The 22,889-nt window shown below is 35.1% G+C and overlaps 1 protein-coding gene across 1 annotated transcript in view; it reads left to right on the top strand.

Annotated features, from left to right (window-relative positions):
* The window catches only part of COL4A5 (collagen type IV alpha 5 chain), a 291,027-nt gene that overhangs the window by 244,582 nt on the left and 23,556 nt on the right, over window positions 1-22,889 (top strand). Inside the window, exons 37-41 of the mRNA XM_012451706.2 lie at window positions 4,751-4,877; window positions 13,722-13,802; window positions 14,733-14,831; window positions 15,367-15,417; window positions 16,518-16,703. Of these exons, the coding sequence (XP_012307129.1) occupies window positions 4,751-4,877; window positions 13,722-13,802; window positions 14,733-14,831; window positions 15,367-15,417; window positions 16,518-16,703 (544 nt within the window). The remainder of the gene's footprint in view (window positions 1-4,750; window positions 4,878-13,721; window positions 13,803-14,732; window positions 14,832-15,366; window positions 15,418-16,517; window positions 16,704-22,889) is intronic.

The following is a 22,889-nucleotide window of genomic DNA, read 5'->3' as shown; positions in this document are numbered from 1 at the left end:
CTCTCTAAGTTGTCCATTCTTGTTAGCATTTCGTCAAGTCTTTTTTCAAGGTTCTTAGTTTCTTTGCATTGGGTTAGAACATGTTCTTTTAGCTCACGGAAGTTTCTTATTATCCACTTTCTGAAAGCTGATTCTGTCATTTCATCACACTCATTCTCCATCCAGTCTTGTTCCCTTGCTGGTGAGGAGTTGTGATCCCTTGTAGGAGGAGAAGTGTTCTGGTTTTGGGTGTTTTCATCCTTTTTGCGCTGGTTTCTTCCCATCTTTGTGGATTTTTCCACCTGCTGACTTTGTAGTTGTTGTCTTTCTGCTTTTGGTAATTTTAAGTCTGCTGTGGCAGAACTCATAAACCCCCTGCTCTTCCCCCGAGGTGTTCTGTCCCAGGGAGTTACTGTTTTATGATGTTCCCCTGTGCGGTTGCTGTTTTCCCTGCCCACAAGGTGGCAGCCTAGTCACACTCAGGTTGCAGAGGCTTCGCTAAGCTGCTGTGGGCTCCACCCAGCTTCCGTGTGAACTTCTGGGTGTAGTTAGAACTGCTTCCGCTATGTTGGCCCGCCCCTGTAGTGACGGAGTCTCTGTAGTGGCGGATTGCCTTGGTACAGAACAGCAGGGTGCCTATGGAGAACGCCCCTCCTCCACAGAGCTGGACCGTCCCGGTTTCAGTTGTGTTTCAGGTCTTCTTGCTGGGTAAGAGGGGACACCGTCTCATCTGATCTGCCTCCGGAGCCGCTGCGTTGGCTAAAGCCGCGGCTCTGAGATTCGTGGCGCTGGCCTGGCTCCCCGTTTCAGCTCCCCTTGCTGGCTTATAGGGGACTCAGACTCTCTCACTTTATACAGTGAGCCGTTGCCTCAGGGTGCCGGCCCAGCGGCTGCGCCGTTCAAGCCAGCGGCGCCAGCAGCGCTGGCGACCCGTGTGGCTTCTCTGCGTGTGAATCTCCTGGTCTGTGGGCAGTAAAAATCAGTCTGGAAATACGGCGTCCACTCACCCTCTGTGCTTTCTCTCGGAGCTGCATTCCCGAGTTCCTCCTAAGCGGCCATCTTGGATCTCCCTCAGTTTCCTGGTATCTTATGATTTAACCTGAAGAGAGATTTTCGCCCGTCCTGCCGGCGTTTTGTTCCTATGGGCATCACCCAGCAGCGCTTCTTCACGCTGGCAGCAGCAACTTGCTCCTGTAGCAGGATTTGATTCCAGTTTGCAGTTTTTCTGGCAATGTCAAAACAGCCTCGACTCACGATCTCGTAGACACCAGCACCCTTATATATAAATTAATAAAACTTTAATTTAATAAAGCTTTAAAAAGAGTATCTCTGCATGTACTTTTTAATTTCCTTTTGTTAATATTCTCTGTCTAAAGTAGAACCTATTTATGGTTTTGTTCATGGTCCTTAATCTCAAAATACAGATAGGGTTGTAAAAACATTAACAGTTATGTGGGGACCACGACTTCCAACTGATCGACTACTGTTGTAATATTCTTCTTGTCATAAAGCAAGATATTCTCCTCAAATGTTTTCCATTTGTTGTCTTGTTCTTCCCCCTCAGTAGCAATGCTTCTTTAATTTTACAATGGAATGCAAGAACAAAAATGATTAGCTTTCTTACCATCTTTGATGTCTTCTATTCCATAAAGTGGGGCAAGCCTGTAAGTTTATTCTGAATCTTAGGTTATAGCATGGAATGGAGGAGAAGATGCTATTACTAAGACATAGTAGAGACTGATTATGATCCAAATACCGTTAAATTGCAATTTGAATCTTAACAACAAAGAAGATATCAAATTGACTCCTTTTTCTAGGTGATACTACACAGTGACCTTGCAAGCAGTTCTAATATTAGGCGTGTCTTTCAGTGTTACTGTAATAGTTAGATAGTTTCACAATCATAAATGTGACGCATTAGGTATGAGATATTTCATTTTCAGAATTTTTAAATCAACTTTAAGTTCTGGGGTACATGTGCAGATCGTGCAGGTTTGTTATATAGGTATACATGTGCCATGGTGGTTTGCTGCTTCCATCACCCCATCATCTGCATTAGGTGTTTCTCCTAATGTTATCCCTCCCTAATCCCCCCACCCATTGCTATCCCTCCCTTACCCCCCAACCCCCGACAGGCCCCAGTGGGTGATGTTCTCCGCCCTGTGTCCATGTGTTCTCATTGTTCAACACCCACTTAAGAGTGATAACATGCAGTGTTTGGTTTTCTGTTCTTGTGTCAGTTTGCTGAGAATGATGGTTTCCAGCTTTACCCATGTCCCTGCAAAGTACATGAACTCATCCCTTTTTATGGCTGCATAGTATTCCATGGTGTATATGCACCACATTTTCTTTAGGACTTGACATTAGAACAGCTGAAGATGTAGATATTTGCAGCTGTGTATCTAAGTCATTCAAATCATTTCTACCTAAAAGTGCAAATACATTTGAACTTTCCTTTCTCAGAGTGAGTTATATGATTTGTGTCCAATTTATAGATTTGCCGAGCACTTTCTTCTTTAGCTCTTCTTGCTTACCTTTTTTGAAACTCATTGTTTTCCCTGCATATGTGTGCATAGTAAAAGGCTAGATAAAGTTTAAGCTAGCAAATTTCAGGATTTTTTTTCAGAAGCCCTAATAAAATACTTACTTTATTTTTAAAAGGTACTTGGTTTGAAGGAGTAGAGCCATAAAAGTGATTACAGAAACTGTATTGGGGGAAAGTACTGGCTGAACTTACAGATTGGGCTTACAGTAGTCCCCCCTTACCAAGGAGGATGCATTCCGAGACCCCCATTGGATGCCTGAACCTGTGGATAATACTGAACCTTGTATATACTGTGTTTTTTTTTTTCCATCTGGTAACAGAGACAGCTACTAAGTGACTCATAGACAGGTAGTGTTTACAGCATGGATATGCTGGGCAAAGGGATAGTTTAGGTCTCGAGAGGAGTGGAATGGGACAACATGAGATTTCATCATGCTACTCAGAATGACGTGCAATTCAAAACTTACAGATTATTTATTTCTCGAATTTTCTATGTAATATTTTCAGAACACAGGTGATGGAAACCATGGATAACAAAACCATGGATAAGGAAGAATTGCTGTACTTTTAGAATTTAATGTACTTTAGTATCATAAATAATCCAGTTTGTCTTCTGCCTTTTAGATTTACTACTAGCAGAATATTGGAGTTTTTTTCTTGTATTTTTATTTTGGTATATATATTTAATTTGTTCATGAGTAACAAAAAGAATCGTGATAGTTTATTCAAAGGTTTCCCATGTAAATATCTAAGATGGGACCAATTCAATCCAAAATGTAATAGTGTACCTATTATGTGACTTAAAATGAGCTAGATATTTGATTTACAAGTTCAGAAAAAAATACATATATTCCCAGCCCAAGATTCTTAATTTTTAAAAATAAAAGGATGTAAGGAAAAAAAGGCTTTAGTTTAAAAAACTCTTACCATAATGCAGAAACATGAGTCACAAATAGATCTTATTCACCTACAAGTGTATGTATTAAGTGAGGAAGGAAGCATTCAGTAGGTGATGTTGGACACTAGCACTTTGTTGTAAAGGTCATGATCTTCATGAGTAGAGCAGTAAGCCCTGCAGTAGAGATCTAGAGTGAAAGTATATGTTGCCATTATTATTGGAAAAACTTATTTTAATTGTGAAAGTGGTTATGAATTCTTCTAAGTCTCTGTTGGAAAAAAAACCATAATGCAAATATTCATTGAGCAAAAACAGTTTATATGTATGTGAATTGTCTCTGACCCAAAAGGAACTTTCACTGTAATTAAGGAGTTTAGACTTGCATATATGAAGCCATTATATACATGACAGAGTAGGAACCTACCCTAAACCTCTTAAGTAAGGTAAACTCTTTTTGTCCAGGAATGCTTCATGGAAGAAGTGGGTTTTTCTTTCCTTGTTAAGAGACTGTCATCCAGGTTGGCCTGCAGTGGCACGATCACGGCTCAATATAGCTTTGACCTTCTTAGCTCAAGCCATCCTCCCACCTCAGCCTCCTGGGACTACAGGCATGCACCACCACACCCAGCTAATCTTTTTATTTTTTGTAGAGACAGAGCATCTTCCTTTGTTGCACAGGCTTGTCTTAAATTCCTGGGCTCAAGCAATCCTCCAGCCTTGGCTTCCCAAAGTGCTAGAGCCACAACACTCAGCCAGAAGTGGGATTTGAGACGCCCACTGAAGAATTGATAGACTTCCTTGTGTTACAGTGAAAATCACCTTTTTCAGTAGAACCTTCTATAGCTTTTGGTTGACATGCTTATTGGAAGCAATGAATTGCATTGTGGCATAGCAGGGATGATAAACACAGGCTCTGAAGTCAGACTGTTTGAATCCAAATTTGGATTTCACCACTTACTATCTCTGTCAGTATAACATGGGGATAATAACAGTATCTTCTTAAGAGGATTGTTAAGGAATATTGAGAATAATACACCTACATACTGTGAGAATAGAGAGCTATGTAGTCTGATTTGTTTTGGTTCAAATCCCATTTCTGCCACTTACTAAAACTTTAGGCACTTGGCTTCTGTTCAGTTTTCTCATTTATAAATGTAAATGATGATGCCTAACTCACAGGACTGTTGTGATGATTGAATGAAGCAATTTATATCAAGCACTTACTGGAGTGCCTGACATATAATAAAAGCTTTATAAATAATATTATGTTCTTATACAATCTAAGTCATGTAGAGACTTCACTGTTATCTTTTTATTCATGTTTTCAGGGTGAGCCTGGTCTGCCTGGATACCCAGGTAACCCTGGTATCAAAGGTTCTGTGGGAGATCCTGGTTTGCCTGGATTACCAGGAACCCCTGGAGCAAAAGGACAACCAGGCCTTCCTGGATTCCCAGGTAAATTTTCTTCTCTTAAGTGCTTCCTTCTTTCCTTCTTTATCTACTCCAATCGGTATCACAGAGCAGCTTCTTATTTGTCAGACTTGCTTTTTATTTTCCAATCAGATACTGACTAGCAACATAATCTCCAACTATCTCTTTACCTTTTCTTTGTCCAAATTTATTTCTGTATTAAATGAGAATGAATATTATTGACTCAGTAGGACAATATCCTGTGGGCAGAGAGACTATTTGGTGGAGTATTTTTCAATCTTTGACTGCTGGCCACAAATCAACTAAGAACCCTTGCTATTTTTGTAGGTAATAATATATACTTCCAAACCTCTGCCTGCAGCTGATTCTGTTAGAAAGGTATGCACAGACACACAGCTGGTAGCAGTTAGTAGAACAATCATACAGTTCCTTCAAATGGTAAGGACTGAGTCAGTCAAGTAAGAGATCTTAGCATTATAGTCAATTACGTAGCCTGAACTAGATTATTATAGTACCTACATTTTTAGGGTTGAATTTATTTTTTTGTTTGTTTTTTGAATTACACAGTGGCATGGATGAATGACTCTTTCCTTTTTATTCAAGTGAAGCATACATATAGTAAAGTATGCTTAAGAATATAGATGAGTTTTTGCCTAAGTATATATATCTATGAATTGACCGTATATATCAAGATATGAAATAGTTTCTTCATCACATGAAGTTTACCCATGCCCCTACGCACCCCCCTACCCTGAGGTAACCACTACTATGACTTCTATTACCATCAGTTAATTTTGCATGTTATTGAAATTCATATAAGTGAAATCATACAGCAATCTTTGTATCTGGCTTTTTTCAGTCATCATTATGTCTAAAACATTCATTTATTTTGTTACACGTTAGTAGTTTGTTCTTTATCATTGCTATATAATATTCCATTGAAAAATATACCAGAGTCAATTACACATTCTTGTGTTGATGGACTTTTGGGTTGTTTCCAGTTTGGGACTATTATTTTAAAAAATGCTATTAACGTTCTTTTACATATCTTTTGGTAAACACATACATTGATTTCTTTTAGACAAAAACTTAGTAGTAGAAATGCTGAATCACAGGGTAGGTGTACATTGAACTTCAGTGAATGCTGCCAAACAGTTTTCCAATGTGGTTTGTAAATTACAGTTTCAACAGCAATGTATGAAATGTCAGTTGTCCAATTGCCCATGTCCTCACCATTACTGCATAGTGCTGGTCTTAATTTTATCTGTTTTGGTGAGTATATAGAAGCATCTTATTGGGGTTTGAATTTACATTTTCTAAATGAATAATAGTATTAATCACCTTTTTATTATACTATTGCCCATTTGGATAGCATCTTTTTGAAGTTTCTTCTCAAGTACTGTTGTTCATTTTTTATTGAATTGTCAGTCCCTTTTCAAATTGATTCAGATTTTTTATATACTCAAGATATGAGTCCTTTTTCAGATACATATATTGAAATATGTTCTCTATGTCTCATATTTGCCTTTCCTAATGCTGCTGTTGTGTAATGAACAAAAGTCATTAATTTTAATAAAATCCAGAGTATCAATCTTTCCTTTCATGGATAGTGGGTTTTCTTTATTCAACTCAATAAATATTTGTCTACTTGAGGTTATGGAAATAATTTCCTAATTTTTATAACACGTTTAATGTTTAAACTTTCACATTTGGCTTATGATCTATCTCAAATAAAAATATTTTTACAGTGTCAGGTAGGGGTCAAAGTTCATTTTTCTTTCCAGCACAGTTATCCAATTGTTTGCTACACTATTTTTTTTTTTAAAGAACCTAAACATATCCAGTCACTCCTTTGTCAGAAAGTCAAATTACTATATATGTGGTGGGCTATTTCTATACTCTGTATTCTGTTCCAATGGTATATTTTCTATTTCTGCTTTAACACAACACTGAATTACTGTAAATTTGTATTAAGCCTTGAAAAATGGTAGGTAAGTACTAGAACTTTCAGTTTTTTAAAGCTTGTCTTGGCTATTCTAAGTCTTTTGCAGGGGAAATCAGTTTATCAATTTTCATTTAAAGTATCTGTAGAGATTTTTAAGTTTGCAGTAAATCTCTAGGTAAGGTAGAGGATAATTGATATTTTGATAATATTCAACCTTCCAATAAAATGGACATGTTATCTATCCATTTATGTGGGTATGGGATTTAATTTAACAATATGCTGTACTTTTCATTTTTTAAATCTTGAACATATTTTGCTGAATTTATCTCTAGAAATATGATGCTTTCTGGTGGCATTTAAATGGTATTGCTTTTCCTAGTTCATCTTCCAGTTGTTTCTTGGAAGTATATAGAACTAATTGATTTAGGAATATTGAAATTGTATATAAGAAAATTGTTGATTTCACTTATTAAAATGCTGAGTTTGTAGATTTTTTTAAGTAAAATATAACCTCAGATATTTCTATTTCTTTTTCATTTCTTTATACCTTTTATTTGTTTTTCATGCTTAATTGCACTGGTTAGGACCTACAATACAATGTTTAATAGAAGTGGTTATAGTTGACATCATTATCTTTTTTCTAAACTCCAAAGGAGAATGTTTGCTCTATTTCCATTAAACGTAATGTTAGTGCCAGGGTTTTTGTACACATATTTTATTAAATTAAGGAAATCTCTTTCTATTCCTACTATAATTAGAATTTTTATAAATAATGTGTTTGAGTTTTATCAAATTCTTTTTCTGAATCTACAGAGATGATAATGTGTTTTATTCTCCTTTACTTTTGATATAGTGAATTACACTGTTTGATATTTTATGTCAAAACAACCCTGCATTCTTGGGATAAACTCCAAGATGATAATGCTATATAAAATTATATTTAAGTATTATTGGACTGGATTTGCTGTTTTTTAAAAATTATATATGGCCATGAGCATTATTGGCCTAAGATTTTATTTTCTCATAGTGTCTTTGTCAATGTTTTAGTATAGGGAATTGCTTGCCTCATGAGCCTAGTATTAGTATAGTGTAACTTTTTCTATATAATTTTTATTTTTACCTGTCTGTATATTTAAAATATGTCTCTTAGGAATAAACATACATTTATATCTTGCTTCTTTTCCAGTCCAACAATCTTTCCCATTTATTTGGAGTGTTTAGTCTATTTATATTTAATGCATATTGTTAAGTTTGGATTTTAGTCTGCCACATTGCTATTTGTTTTATGATCCTCCTTTGTCCCTGATTTCCTGTTCTAATTGGGTTCATCAGATATGCTATGGTATTCCATTCTGTCTCCTCTATTGATTTTTATCTGTATTGGCTTTTAAGCTCTCCCTCTTTCTACTGTTTTTAAATGATTGCTCCAAAGATTTCAGTGTGCACTCATAATTTAACATATTCTGCATTAAATTAATATTATATGACTTCATATATAATGTAAGATTCTTACAACAGTATAATTTTATTTACATATAATGTTCTTTTGTGTGATTGTGTTCATATATTTTATATGATTATTATATAGGTAACAAATTTTACAATTAATTTCTATTACTATTGCTTTAAACAGTCTCTTCTAAATAATTTAATATGAGAAATAAAACCAATTTTCATGTTCACCTATATATTTACATTTCTAGTGTTCTACCCTCCTGTGTAGCAGACTTCTATTTGGTATCATTCCCTAAAGCCTGATGTTCTTCCACTGTCATTTACTGTAAAGTGATTTTGCTGGTGACAGATTCTCTCACCTTTAATTTATCTGCAATTGTCTTTGTTTTAGTTTCATTTTAAATAAATACTGGATATAGAAATCTGTTTTTGATATTTGTTGCCTTTAGCACTTTAAATATTTCTTTCACTCTCTTTTGGTCTCCATTTTTCCTGATAATAACACATCAATTATTTTTATTGTTTTTTCTTGTTTATGTCTGTTTTTTCTCTGGATACATTTGAGATTTTCTCTCTGTAATTGGTTTTCAATAGTTTCTTTTTGTTGTGGTTAGTTATGGTTGTATTTATTTTGCCCTGTATTCATTGATATTCCTGGATCTGTAGGGTTGTTATTTTTTAATAACTTTGGAAAATCTCAGCTATCATTTCTTCATATACAGTCATGTGTTACATAATGACATTTTGGTCAACAACAAACCACGTTTATGGTGGTGGTCCCATATGATTTTCATAGAACTGAAAATTTCCTATCACCTAGTGATGTCATAGCCATAGTAACATTGTATCACAAATCATTCCTCATGTGTTTATGGTGATGCTGGTGTAAACAAACCTATTGCACTGCCAGTCATATAAAAGTATAGTACATATAATTATGTATGATACATTATACATGATAATGATAATAAATGACTATGTTACTGGTTTATGTATTTTTTACACTGTACTTCATATTGTTATTTTAGAGTATACTCTTTCTACTTATAAAAGTAAAGTTAACTGTGAAACAGCCTCAGGCAGGTCCACCAGGAAGTATGCCAGAAGTTATTGTTATCGTAGGAGATGACAGCTCCATGTGTATTATTGCCCCTGAAGACCCTGCAGTGGGATAAGATGTGGAGGTGGAAGACAGTGATATTGATGATCCTGACTCTGTGTAGGCCTAGGCCAACGTGTGTGTTTGTGTCCTAGTTTTTAACCAAAAAAACAGCTTAAAAAGATTTAAAAAAAAAAACATTGTAGCAATAGGAAAAAAGCTTACAAAATAAGGATATAAAGAAAATATTTTTGTATAGTTGTACAGTATGTTTGTATTTTAAGCTGAGTAGTATGATTACAAAATAGCCAGAAAGTTAAAACAAAAGTTTATAATGTTGAAAAGTTACAGTAAGATAAGGTTAATATATTATTGAAGAAAAAAATATTTGTTAATTTAGTGTGGCCTAAGTGCACTGTGTTTTAAAAAGCCTACTGTAGTGTACAGTATTGTCCTAGGCCTTTGCATTCATTCACTACTCACTCACTGACTCACCCAGTACAACTTTCAGTCCTGCAAGCTCCATTCATGATAAGTGCCCTGTACAAGTGTACTATTTTTTTATTGTTTATATTGTATTTTTACTGTACTGTTTCTACGTTTAGATATACAAATACTTAACATTGTATTATAATTGCCTACAGGATGCAGTACAATTACATGCTATATAGCTATGTAGCCTGGGAGCAATAGGCTCTACTGTATGACCTAATACCATCTAGGTTTGTATAAATACACTTTATATGTTTGCACAATGACAAAATCGCCCAACAATTCATTTCTTAGAACACACCCCAGTTGTTAAGTGACACATAACTGTATTTCTTCTATCATATTTTCTTCTTTTCTTTTAAAATGCATTGATATGCATATTAGATCACTTGATACTGTATCACAGGTCACTCAGGCTCCAGCTATATTTTCTATTTTTATTCTCTCTGAGCTTTAATTTGGATGATTATTATCCACTACCTTCAAGTTTACTGCTTTTTAATGTGTTCAATATTCTGTTAATGTCCCCAAAAATTTTAATTTCCATTTGGTTCTTTTAAGAGTTACCATATTTTTCCAGAAATTCCCTAATTTTCACCCATTATATACATTTTGCCTATAGATTCTTTGACATATTTTTATAGCTATTTTAAAGATCTTTTCAGCTTGTTCCAATATTTCAGATATCCATGGGTCCATTTTTATTGGTAGTTTTGTTTTTTTGAATAAGGACCACATATTCAAGTTTCTTCAAATTTGCTAATTTTTCATCTATGCTGAATGCTGTGGATAGTATGGTATAAAGATTCTGGATTCTATTAAATTTCTTGAATAATGTTGAATATTGTTCTAGCTGGCAGTTCAATTCCTGATATCAACTTGATCTTGCAGTGATGGAGTTTTAGATTTTGTTATAGCAGGGCTATTTCCAATGGCCTTTGTCTTATGTGTATCCCTTGGACTTGGCATATGGGCTTTACTCTTAATATGTGGCTTTTCTGGGTCATTTCCTTAAAAAAATTATTTAGTATTTCTTACAGTGAAGTCTGTTAGCAGCAAATTGTCTTAGCTGTCATTCATTAGAAAACATTTCCATTGTGCTTTCATTTGACATTGAGTTATATAGTAGACAGAATTCTAAGATCTCTGCACCAAGATGCCTGGCCCCTGTTTATTCAGTCAAAAACCAATCTAGATACTGCTCTTGGAAGGCTTTTTCAGTTGTGATTAAACTCCCAAATTAGTCAATCTTAGGATATGGAGATATTCTGGATGGGCCTAACCTAATCGCATGAACTGTTTAAAAGCAGAGCATTTTCTCCAAGTGGTGGTGGTAGAGGAATTCAGAGAGATTCAAAGCATTAGTGGGATTCCACATAAGAGAGGGTCTCCATTGCTCAGATGGAGAAGGCCCATGAAATGGGAATGCCAGTGGCCCTCAGGACCCGAGAATGGTTTCCAGTAGCTAGTTAGCAAGGAAACTTGGACCTTACTCTTGTTTCCCCAAGGAACTAAATTTAGCCAACAACCCGAATGAGCCTGGAAGTGCATCTTTTCCCATAACATCCAGATAAAAGCCTAGCCAGACCAATACCTTGATTTTTGGCTTTATGCTAAGCAGAGAATCCAGCTCAGCTGTGCCCAGAATATTACCTACAGAAATGGTGAGATAATAAATGGGTATTGTTTTAAGTCATTAAGTTTGGGGTAATTTGTTACATAGCAATAGAAAACTAATGCACTACTCTTTTGGTCATTATTTTTTACTTTCCTCCTAAATATGCCTGTTAGTGCTTATTTTAGGGTCTTTGAATAGTTGCTTTTTGTATTCTGTCAAGTTTTTAATTATAATCAGTGAGAAAAAGAGGCTGTAGTGGGCTTGCTCCGTCTTGGCTTGCCTCAAAAGTGTTTAGCGGTAAATTCAAGAAAATATTTGTATGGTATATTCACTGAAAACTATAAAATCTGCTATGAGAAACTTTTAAATACAAAAATAAATGAAGAGATAAATCATACTTATGGAATGGAAGATCAAAATTGTTAGGAAGCTCTTATCCTTAGTAAACTAATACAGGAACAGAAAACCGAGTACTGCATGTTCTCATTCATATGCTGAACAATGAGAACACATGGACACGAGGAGGGAAACAACACACAGTGGCTTGTGGAGGTGGGAGTGGGGTGTGGGTCGGGGGGAGAGAAAGCATCAGGAAAAATAGCTAATGCATGCTGGCCTTAATTCTTAGGTGATGGATTGATAGGTGCAGCAAACCACCATGACACATGTTTACCTATGTAACAAACCTGCACATTCTGCACTTGTACCCCAGAACTTAAAATAACAATAAAAGAAATTTTAGAAATAGATGCCAGTTGTCTCTAAAGTCATCCATAGATTTAAAGTGATTCCAGTTAATAACCCAACAACCTTTTTTTGGTAACAGTTGACAAATGGATTCTAAAATGTGTATGGGAATGAAAGGGACACATCAAAAACAATATTGAAAAATGAAAACTAGTTGGAAGACTTAACACTAGTTGATTTCAAGATGTGCAGTAATTGAGAATATGTGGTACTTGATAAGCATTGAGAAATAGATCAATGAAACAAAATATGGAGGATAAAAAAAGACTCATATAGTAAATTGACTTTTAATAAAGGTATCAAATAAATTTATTAGGGAAAGCAAATTCTTTTCAACAAATGGCCCTGAGACATCTAGATATTCATATGGGGAAAAAACAAAACTTAATTCATACATTGCATGGTACAGAAAAAAAAATGTTTTTAATTGGATCTTAGTCTGAACATAGAAGCTAAAACCATAAAGCTTTTAGAGGAAAACATAGATAGATATTTTCATGACTTGGCATAGGCAGATTTTCTTAGGATACAAAAAGCAGTAACTGTAAAAGAAAAAAACTGATACATTAAACTTAAAATTTTAAACTTCTTTTTATTAAAAGACACCACAGGAAAATGAATGGGAAAGCCACAGACAAAGAGAAAATATTTGCAAAACATATACCTAAAAAATGACTGATGTCTAGGATATGTAAAAAAACTTCAGCAGCTCCATAATAACAAGACATATTATACAATTTTGAAAAATAGAGAAAACTTTGAGCAGATATTCCAAAAAAGAGGATATACAAGTGGCTGATAAGCACATGAAAAGGTGATCAGTGTCATTAGTCATCAGAGACATGCAAATTAAAACCACAACGAAGTAGCTCTACATACCTGCCAGAATGTCTATTATTACAACTACTGATATCATCACAAAGGTTATGCCAGTATCTGGAACAACTGGAATTTCTACAGGTTGTTCTGAGTGTGAAATGGTTTGGCAGTTTTTTAATAAAATACAACATATTCCTACTCTTTGACCCAGCAATTCCACTTCTTGTTATTTACGTAAGATAAATTAAGACAGAGGTCTACAAAAACACCTGTTCAGAAATATTCATAGCAGCTTTATTTATGATAGGTAAAAGCAGGAAATAAAACCGATGTTTATAAATAGGAAAATGGATATTTGTAATAGCAAAAACCTGTCAATAAACCAAAAGTCCAGCAACAGGAATGGATTTTTAAAATTATGGTATATTCATTTAATGAAGTCCTATAAATTCTACCAGTATAATATGGTGGTAGTTGTTTTTATGTTTATGAATATATAATAATGCCAACTTCAGGATAAATGAATTTAAAACATAAAATTATTGTTAAAAATAGGCAGCAAACACCAGCACCTTTTGGGTTTCTTTTTGTCTTCACTGTTTCTATACTAGCACTATAAATTATAAGTTTAAATTGTAGCTCTTAAAGCAATGTGGTTTTTCTTTTATTTTTAAATTGAGTTCTTTACTCTAGGAACCCCAGGCCCTCCTGGACCAAAAGGTATTAGTGGCCCTCCTGGGAACCCTGGGCTTCCAGGAGAACCTGGTCCTGTAGGTAAGCATGAAAAATAAGAGTTTGCTGTTCTAAAAAACTAATGTCTATCATATTCAGTTTGGGAAAGTCAAATCATATTCAGCTGTGAACATTTTCAATAAAAGGAAATATGGTATCATTCACTTAACACTGTGTGTTAGGTACGGCATGAATAACTCTTAATAAAAAGTACTTAAAATTGGCCAGGCAAGGTGGCTCAAACCTGAAATCCCAGCACTTTGGGAGGCCGAGGTAGGAAGATCACTTGAGGTCAGGAGCTTGAGACCAGTTTGGCCAACATGGTAATACCCCATCTCTATTAAAAATACAAAATATTAGCTGGGCATGGTGGTGGGCTCCTGTAATCCCAGCTACTTGGGAGGCTGAGGCACTATAATTGCTTGAACCCAAGGGATAGAGGTTGTAGTGAGCCAAGATCACACCACTGCACTCCAGGCTGGGTGACAAAGCAAGACCCTCAAAAAAAAAAAAAAAAAAAAGGTACTTAAAATTATCATTATGTGACCTTATTTTCTAGGCCCACTTTTTCCAGGGAGAGTTAATTCAAGTGTCCTATAATAGAAACTTTGATTTTTTTTAGGATGGCAGGCTGTAGTAATTTCGTTTGTTGATTGATTTCTAAAGTTAATAACGTCTCTTGGCCCCATATGAGGCCTATAATGCACCCCACTACCCTTTGCACCTTACTCTCTTAGATATTCTGAAACTATATTAAAATGAAGAACTTGAAGGTTTTAGATGTTGAATAACTATTCCTTATTTTCATTATCCTCCTTCGTATTTTTATGCTTCATTTTTATAACATTTGGTGATCCAAAGGAGTGTCGCAAAAGCACCTTGGGTCTTTTGGATAGAGAAGGGAGCATATGGAAGTAAAAGGGAGTTGGAAATTGGGAAACTGGATGTAACCTGCTGTACTCTATTTTTTAGGTGGTGGAGGTCGTCCTGGGCAACCAGGTCCTCCAGGTGAAAAAGGCAAACCCGGTCAAGATGGTATTCCTGGACCAGCTGGACAGAAGGGTGAACCAGGTACTGTATTGTTTTCATTTTTCCTATTTTTCTAATTTCTGCCTTGTTGACTTTAACTGGCCTTTTTATTACCCACAGTGAAATTGTATCTTCTTTCTTACTTTCTAAGCTACCACACACTTTCCCTTTCCTAGTTACTATCTATCTTCCTCTTCATCCTAAGACTATTAGTTCTTGTATCTTGATCAAGTTGCCTCCCTCTTACAAAAAACTCCAAATCTTTTTTTGTCTAATTTTTCATATCATAAAGAAGTTACCTAGCTTTTGCAAATTTCTCTGTGGTTTACTATGCAATCGATACTTCATTTATATTTTTTCATATAAAGATATATTTAACATTCATCACAAATAGAATATATGTTTAGATAATTTTCTCATGTTAGAATTATAGTTCTATGTTGGAAATAAATCTTCTGCATGTCTCATGTAATATACATTGTTGCACTTAATGAAAACCTCAATGATCTAAACATAATTTGGCCTTGTTTCTATTATTATTATCCCCTTGAGATTTTTTTGTTTTGTACTCTGACAGGTCAACCAGGCTTTGGAAACCCAGGACCCCCTGGACTTCCAGGACTTTCTGGTAAACCTTAATAAAACATGCTAAATCAATCTATAGAATGAGAATATTTCCAAATACATCTATTTTTCCATCTCCACCATTTACTATCATAAAATGCATATAAGAACAAATCCAAAAGCTAGTATTATACATTAAAACATTTATTATTTAGCAACTTAGTTTAAGGAGTTGTGTTAAATAAAAATGCATCCTTAAGGAAATTTACATGTAGATATCTCTTCATTAAATGCATAAATAAATGCCGAGGAAATGATAAAGAAAGAAGGCAAAATTGTAGGAAGATAAGAAAGTCTGTAGATATATATCAATAATAAAAATGTTTCTTGAAAGTTCAGTCTTAATATATGTTTTGCATATTTGAATGGATATGTGTACACTCAATCTACCCTCTTTCTCTTTTGCTTACTCTTACTGTGAGCACCAAATAGTAGAAGGACTGAATGTACATACAGACATGTATGTTTATGTTCTGAAATGACTGCTAGCCATTCTATGGAGATTTTCTCAAACCATATACATATCTCCTGAAAAGTCACATAGATATCCTTCCCATGACACCAAAGTGAAAATTATTATTTTAAAATGCCACCGTTATATTGCTCTTAAAAGTGTCAGAGGTAGAGAAAAAAATGTTGAGAACAATTTTGCTAGACAGTGACTATAAATATTGGGTAGAATGGTGTTAGGGGACACATAACAACCATTGAAGAGCCATATCTTTCATTACGCTCAAAATTAGACTCAAAATATTTGCTTTAGAAATTTCCTCCATCCATCTTGAAACTATTTTTGAAGATACTTTATACTTTTTTTCTCACAGCTATTGGTCATGTGATCATTGTCTTAACACAAAGGGTACCTTTTAGGATGAAAGTTATTGTTGTTTCTACATTTCTATATATACTCTAATAAATGCTTACAAATACATATATTTAATAGGAAGAATGGTTTTCTGGGTGGGTTTGGGATTTGGTAGGAGATAGAGATGACTCCTGTTAATTCCATTACTTGCCCTAATATGTGTGAATAGCTAACCTTACAGGCAAGCCTGTAACTCAGTATTATTTAACATATCCTCTAATTACACTTTACTTTCATAGGCCAAAAGGGTGATGGAGGATTACCTGGGATTCCAGGAAATCCTGGCCTTCCAGGTCCAAAGGGCGAACCAGGCTTTCATGGTTTCCCTGGTGTTCAGGGTCCTCCAGGCCCTCCTGGTTCTCCGGGTCCAGCTCTGGAAGGACCTAAAGGCAACCCTGGACCCCAAGGTCCTCCTGGGAGACCAGGTATGTCTATGAGTGGTAGGGGAATGGTTTATTTATTAGTCCATGTATTTCATTTTGCTGGCAGGTTATTCAGTCTTTAAGACTTTAGAATTTTTCCAGTGCATTGTAGGATGTTAAAAAAAGAGACTTTAGAATTTGTAATATAAGAACTTCTTACAAGTAAATAGCTTGGTTCATAGCTAACTCCATCTATTTCCACGGTTCTGATAATTTGCTTTAGTAATACATTTTATCATTTACATAGATGAAGTAAAACAACCTGGAGAATAAAGGAAATGATGGTTTTATTAGTCTTGTTACTAAAAGGTAAAACTATACTGTTAACCTGTCAGCAAAATGCGTCTGCATTTTTAAATGTGAGCTTCTCAGCATGTCATCACAGAAATCATTTTAGTGATCACCCAATAGATGCTTGTGGTCCGTACCAAAAGTATTGCTATGGTTCTGTCATATGATCAGCAAATCTCACCAGGCACAATAAAAAAAAATTATCTTCCATAGGAAGTAGGCAATCAAATTTATCTCCAGCATCACAGCATGATCAAATTGACTAGTGATCTCTTCATATCAGCCTCATGTCTATACCTCATTTGTCTTGCGTTCACTGCTCTAGTAGTCTCAATTTTGCATCCAGTGTTCACTTTTTTATTTTGTATCTGTGCTGTGCCATTTTGTTTTACTAATGTTGGAAATGCTCATTTTCATCCTGGATTAATGTTGCTGAGTCTAGTCACTGGTGATAGGTTATTAACAGATTTTGAGAACTGATATTCAAATTTTACATTTCTGGTCATTGAAAACTCGAAAGTAAATGTCCTTTTATTCTTTGAAAGTCTCTGACATTATAAAAATGCATTTCAAAATGAAAAATTTCATTTATATTACAGTGAAATCTAAAGTGATTGTAGTTCATTTTAATAAGATGCTTTAAAAACATGAATTAAATGGGATCACATACTGTGTTCAGAGGATCATTTTCAAAACCAAATTTTATCTGATCTGATGTAATCTGATGGAAAGTATTATTTAAAGTTTTATGTTTGTTTACTATTGAAGAAAACCAGTGAAAATCTCCTCAGCCATGTTAACTCTCTTGCATGTAATGTAGAGAATTGAAGCAAGTGTCTTGCTTGGTTTTGCATGCAGTAATTCAAATAAACCAAACTATTATCCCTTTTATATTTCAATCATCACTGTGGTTATTCATTCTTACTAGTAATGAATGAGTAATGAGCTCACTGTTGAACATTACTTTGAAATATGTTGGTATGAAGCCATTAGTCACAAAGATGCCTTAAAAATAACATTTTTAAAACAAATAATAATGAAAGTAGTTAGAAGAATACACACCTGATGAGTGTTTGTGACTTCTCCATTTATTTCATAAACTATAAATTAAAACTGAGTTGTAAACCCTATTGCTCTTAGAATTGATTGTTCCTAGTCTGAGCTCATAAATAATGATTATGATAAAAATAAATTTTGACCTTTAAAAATATACCACAGTGTGCTGTTTTCATTTTAGTGTTGTCACTAAGTGGTGATAATTTGGTTTATATACAGATGCATGAATATGAACTTTCAGAGTATTCTTTTATTGAATTAAGTTTTAACTTGAAAGTATTTAGTGTAATGCTTTTTAGTTTCTTGATATTTCTAACAATTTTGCTATTTTTCCTTTTTGTCAATGATGACATTGGGCCTTGGTGAACTTTGATCCCTATCCAGGTCCTACAGGTTAGATCCTTAACTCCAAAGTAGTAACTGCATGAAGTTTGAAATTTTCTTATGTATTTATATAAATATATTTATATATTTGTGTGTGTGTATAAATATATATACAAATATGTGTGTGTATGTATATGTGTATATTTATCTACACACACCTGTACCTAATGTTTTAAAGTGTTTGAATGTATTTTAAAAGCATATATGCCAATTCAATTCTTAACATAATGACTTATCTCTTCAAGTTTTCGGGAACTTGTAGAACCCAGTGTTTCTGTCTATTGGAAAGACCCAAAATTATTCAACTAGGAAAACTAATCTAACATTTAAAAATTTATATTTGTGTCATTTTCAGTTGAAAATTTATAATACCTAAAACAGGCTTATATGCTTTACCTTTCTTTGGAGTATGTTCCTTATGTTTAATTTATATTTGTTAATGCAAACGAATTGAACTAGCCTTCAAAAGGACATTCTTTTTTTTTAAGCAATAATATGCATTGGCTGGGTGCAGTGGCTCTTGCCTGTAATCCCAGCACTTTGGGAGGCCTAGGTGGGTGGATCATGAGGTCAGGAGTTCAAGACCAGCCTGGCCAAGATGGTGAAACCCCATCTCTACTAAAAATACAAAAATTAGCTGGGTGATGTGACAGGTGCCTGTAATCCCCGGTACTCAGGAGGCTGAGGCAGGAGAATCGCTTGAACCTGGGGGGCAGAGGTTGCAGTGAGCCAAGATCACACCACTGCACTCCAGCCTGGGTGAGAGTGAGACTCCCTCTCAAAAAGAAAAAAAACTATGTGTGTGTGTGTGTGTGTGTGTGTGTGTGTGTGTGTGTGTGTGTATGTTTTATCAGATCCTGAAAATACATAATTCTTGACTTGCCATATCTTTTGCAGGTTTTCAAACTATGCTATCTTAACATTTTGGGTTGTCACAAAGTTCTAAATTCTACTGCTGTTAAAAATGGACTAATAGGGCTGGAGGTGGTGGCTCACGGCTGTAATCCCGGCACTTTAGGAGGCTGAGGTAGGCGGATCACCCGAGGTCAGGAGTTTGAGATCAGCCTGACCAATGAGGTGAAACCCTGTGTCTACTAAAAATACAAAAGGCCGGGCGTGGTGGCTCACGCCTGTAATCCTAGCACTTTGGGAGGCCTAGGCTGGCGGATCACAAGGTCAGGAGTTCAAGACCAGCCTGTCCAACATGGTGAAACCCCCCATCTCTACTAAAAAATACAAAAATTAGCCTGTCATGGTGGCACACACCTGTAATCCCAGCTACTCGGGAGGCTGAGGCAGGAGAATCACATGAACCCAGGAGGCGGAGGTTGCAGTGAGCCAAGATCACGCCACTGCACTCCAGCCTGGGCAACAGAGCAAGACTCTGTCTCAAAAAGTAAATAAATAAAAGCACAAAAATTAGCCTGTCTTGTGGGTGTGCACCTGTAGTCCCAGCTACTTGGAAGACTGAGAAAGCAGAATTGCTTGAACCTGGGAAGCAATGGTTATAGTGAGCCAAGATTGTGCCACTGCACACCAGCACAGATTAGAAAGTTCTTAATCTTATCTTCATTATACACATGTAAACAGTACACACCAAAGAACAACTACCAAGAGCTACTCAATGGAAAATTGCTGATTCATAGTGAAAGATGTTTACCTAATTTCCAGTAAAAAGAACCACAAATATTTGAATGTATTTATTATTATTCAAGATAAATAGTCCTTTTCAAATTTGTAAGAAAGAATTAGAAGAGATAATAGTATACCTCATGATGTGTGGCTATTGAGAATGGCAGGACATTTTTTGGTCTTAGAAAATTAAAAAACCTAATTTTTCAAGATTGCTTTTTTGTTTTTTTTTTAATTGCATTTTAGGTTTTGGGGTACATGTGAAGAACATGCAAGATTGTTGCATAGGTACACACATGGCAGCGTGATTTGCTGCCTTCCTCCCCTTCACCTATATCTGGCATTTGCTTTTAGGAACCCATTTATTTCTATCTGAATTGATTCTCTAGTTTCTTACTCCACTGCAAACACATTATTTGATAGAACCGTAGAATGTCAGATCTAGAAGGAACCTAAGTTTCACCTATGTTAAGGAGTAATAGTCCCGAATAAAATCTGTCCACAGGATAACAGCAAAATTCTATGTAGGTCATATAAGGTGGGACTCAAAATTACTTTAAAGTACCCCTTAGTCTTCGCTTTATCTTAATGATAGTTAAATAGTATGCACCGTTATTCTTTTTGATGACATCATTTAAGAACACAAGACAAATTTTATTCAAGACTATTGCAATAGAGTAGAAACTATTGCAGTAGGAGAGAGACTGAGCTCAACTTCAAATACAAAGAAAAGTGATTATTTATAGCCAAGGAGCAGAGAGGGTCAGTAATGGAAAATTACTAAGAGGAGAGATCAAGGGTAGGGAGAGGTAGGTTCTTGCTCAACTGGCCCAACAAGATTTTTGCCAGAAACAGGCCAAGTATTTAGACATCAAAAGTGAGAGATGAGGAACTTGATCACATATCAACGGTGAAGGGACCCTCTCTAAACTGATTTAGCAGGATTATTGATGTAACTGGATTTGAAAGGCCAAAAACTAGGCCCAAGGATGAGGCCTAATTTAGAGGAAGGCTCAGAGGAGCCTGTCTAAAGTTTGTTCAAGGAGTCTTTGTCACCTACGAAAAAAATTGAGGCCCAAAGAGATTAAGAAACTTGCTTAAGGTAATGCTGTTAGTTACTGGCATAGCTGGGACTCTGACTTAATGCTCCCCAGTGATCAATTTGGTGTCTATTCTACAGGGAGCAGACTGTTCCCTGCATCCACTTTCTTGTTTTCTGTTACCTTAAAAGCTCCATCAACCCCTCCATCAACCAGATTGCTTCTTGTGTTCTTCTTAAATGATGTCATCGAACAGTGCATACTATTTAACTAACATTAAGATAAAGCAAGGACTAGGGGGTACTTTGAAGTAATTTTGAGTCCCACCTTATATGACCTACATAGAATTTTACTGCTTTGATTATTGCCAAACTCTACTGTTAGCTAGGAAATTTCTTTCTTCTGAATTACTGTAATACACTGAAAAAAGAAAAATTAAAGCAGCCACAATTTCTTTAAAACCAATTTAACAATTTCTCATTTACCAAATGTGCTCTAAATTGCATAGTTGTTGGAACTTGGTCTCTGTGATGTTTTCTTCTTTGCAATAGTTGAAGACTACAACCTTAAATGGAAACTACACTTGAAATATATCAGTCAATTCATCAGTATACCTTTAGTAATTACTACTTATGGACAAGATTTTAGGGTTTTTTTTGTTTTCTTTTTCAGTTAAACTTTGTTATGTGGTTGAAAAATAATGGATTGTGAGTCTCATACAAAAAAATTGACTTGGCATATAGCTCATTAAAATGTTACCTTTTAAACTAGTCTTAGAAGTTTTGCTATGATACAGTCCAAAGTTTTCCTTGCTAATTACTCAGGCTGAAATGTCATATTTCAATGAAATATTTTTCAGAGAGTTCTTGTTATTGATCCCTCTATATCAAACACACATATAAAGTGCCTTTTCTTAAACTCTGAATTATCTGAGGTGGGAATTTTAATTTATTTAACTAATTTTGTGGCCAGACTCTGCTCTAAGTATTGTCTTAAGTTAATTTGCTGTCCGTGATTTAGAAATCATTTAAATGTACAGAAGCCAATATTTAGCTTTCTGAATTTCATAGTATCAAATGCTTTGAAAGTTTTGTTAGGAAATAATGATAATGTTTCCTATTTATATGGCATGCCACAATTTACATCATATAATGTACTTTTTATTTTAAGCTTCTTAAGGGCAGAGTTTAAGTGTTGCTCATCTTTGTGTTTCCTGTAGCACCTGGCACATGGCAGACTTTAGGCCAGTATTTTAAAACTTGATTTTGATCTTTAAAATATTCCTGTGAGGGAGGTTAGGGCAGATAACACTATTCCCATAATATGGGTAAGAAAACATGCTCAGAAAGATTAAATTGCCCAAAGTCATATAGTTATTAAGTAGCAGGGTCAAAAATAGATCCTAGGTCTTCTAAGTCCTAGGATTCATTGCTCTAGCACAATTATACTACCTGCTAACATTCAGTACTTATAAATCATAGCAAGACTTGTAAGAAAAGAAAATTGTGTTTATAGTCAATTAACACTAACCAAGGGGTGCTCTATTTGTAGGCTTTTAATCTTTTTATTTAATGATCCTTCTTTTAATAGTGAATAGCCTGTCTTAATATGTGCATTGAATAATAATAAAGTAAATATGATATTTTCTGTGGTTTGGAGTGGGATATTGCATGCCAAAACATTTTCAAGTACCCCTTCACTGATAGTCTTCACATCTTGGAAAAGTTGAATCTTTATTTTTGTGTTCAATGGTGTACAAATCTTTTTCTCTTTAAGTAACTTATTG

Source organism: Aotus nancymaae, unplaced genomic scaffold, assembly GCF_030222135.1.
Source record: "Aotus nancymaae isolate 86718 unplaced genomic scaffold, 86718_ANA_hifiasm-v0.15.2.pri h1tg000004l, whole genome shotgun sequence".
In the NCBI taxonomy this organism is placed as follows: Eukaryota; Metazoa; Chordata; class Mammalia; order Primates; family Aotidae; genus Aotus; species Aotus nancymaae.
This window is presented reverse-complemented; position numbering and strand designations above follow the sequence as displayed.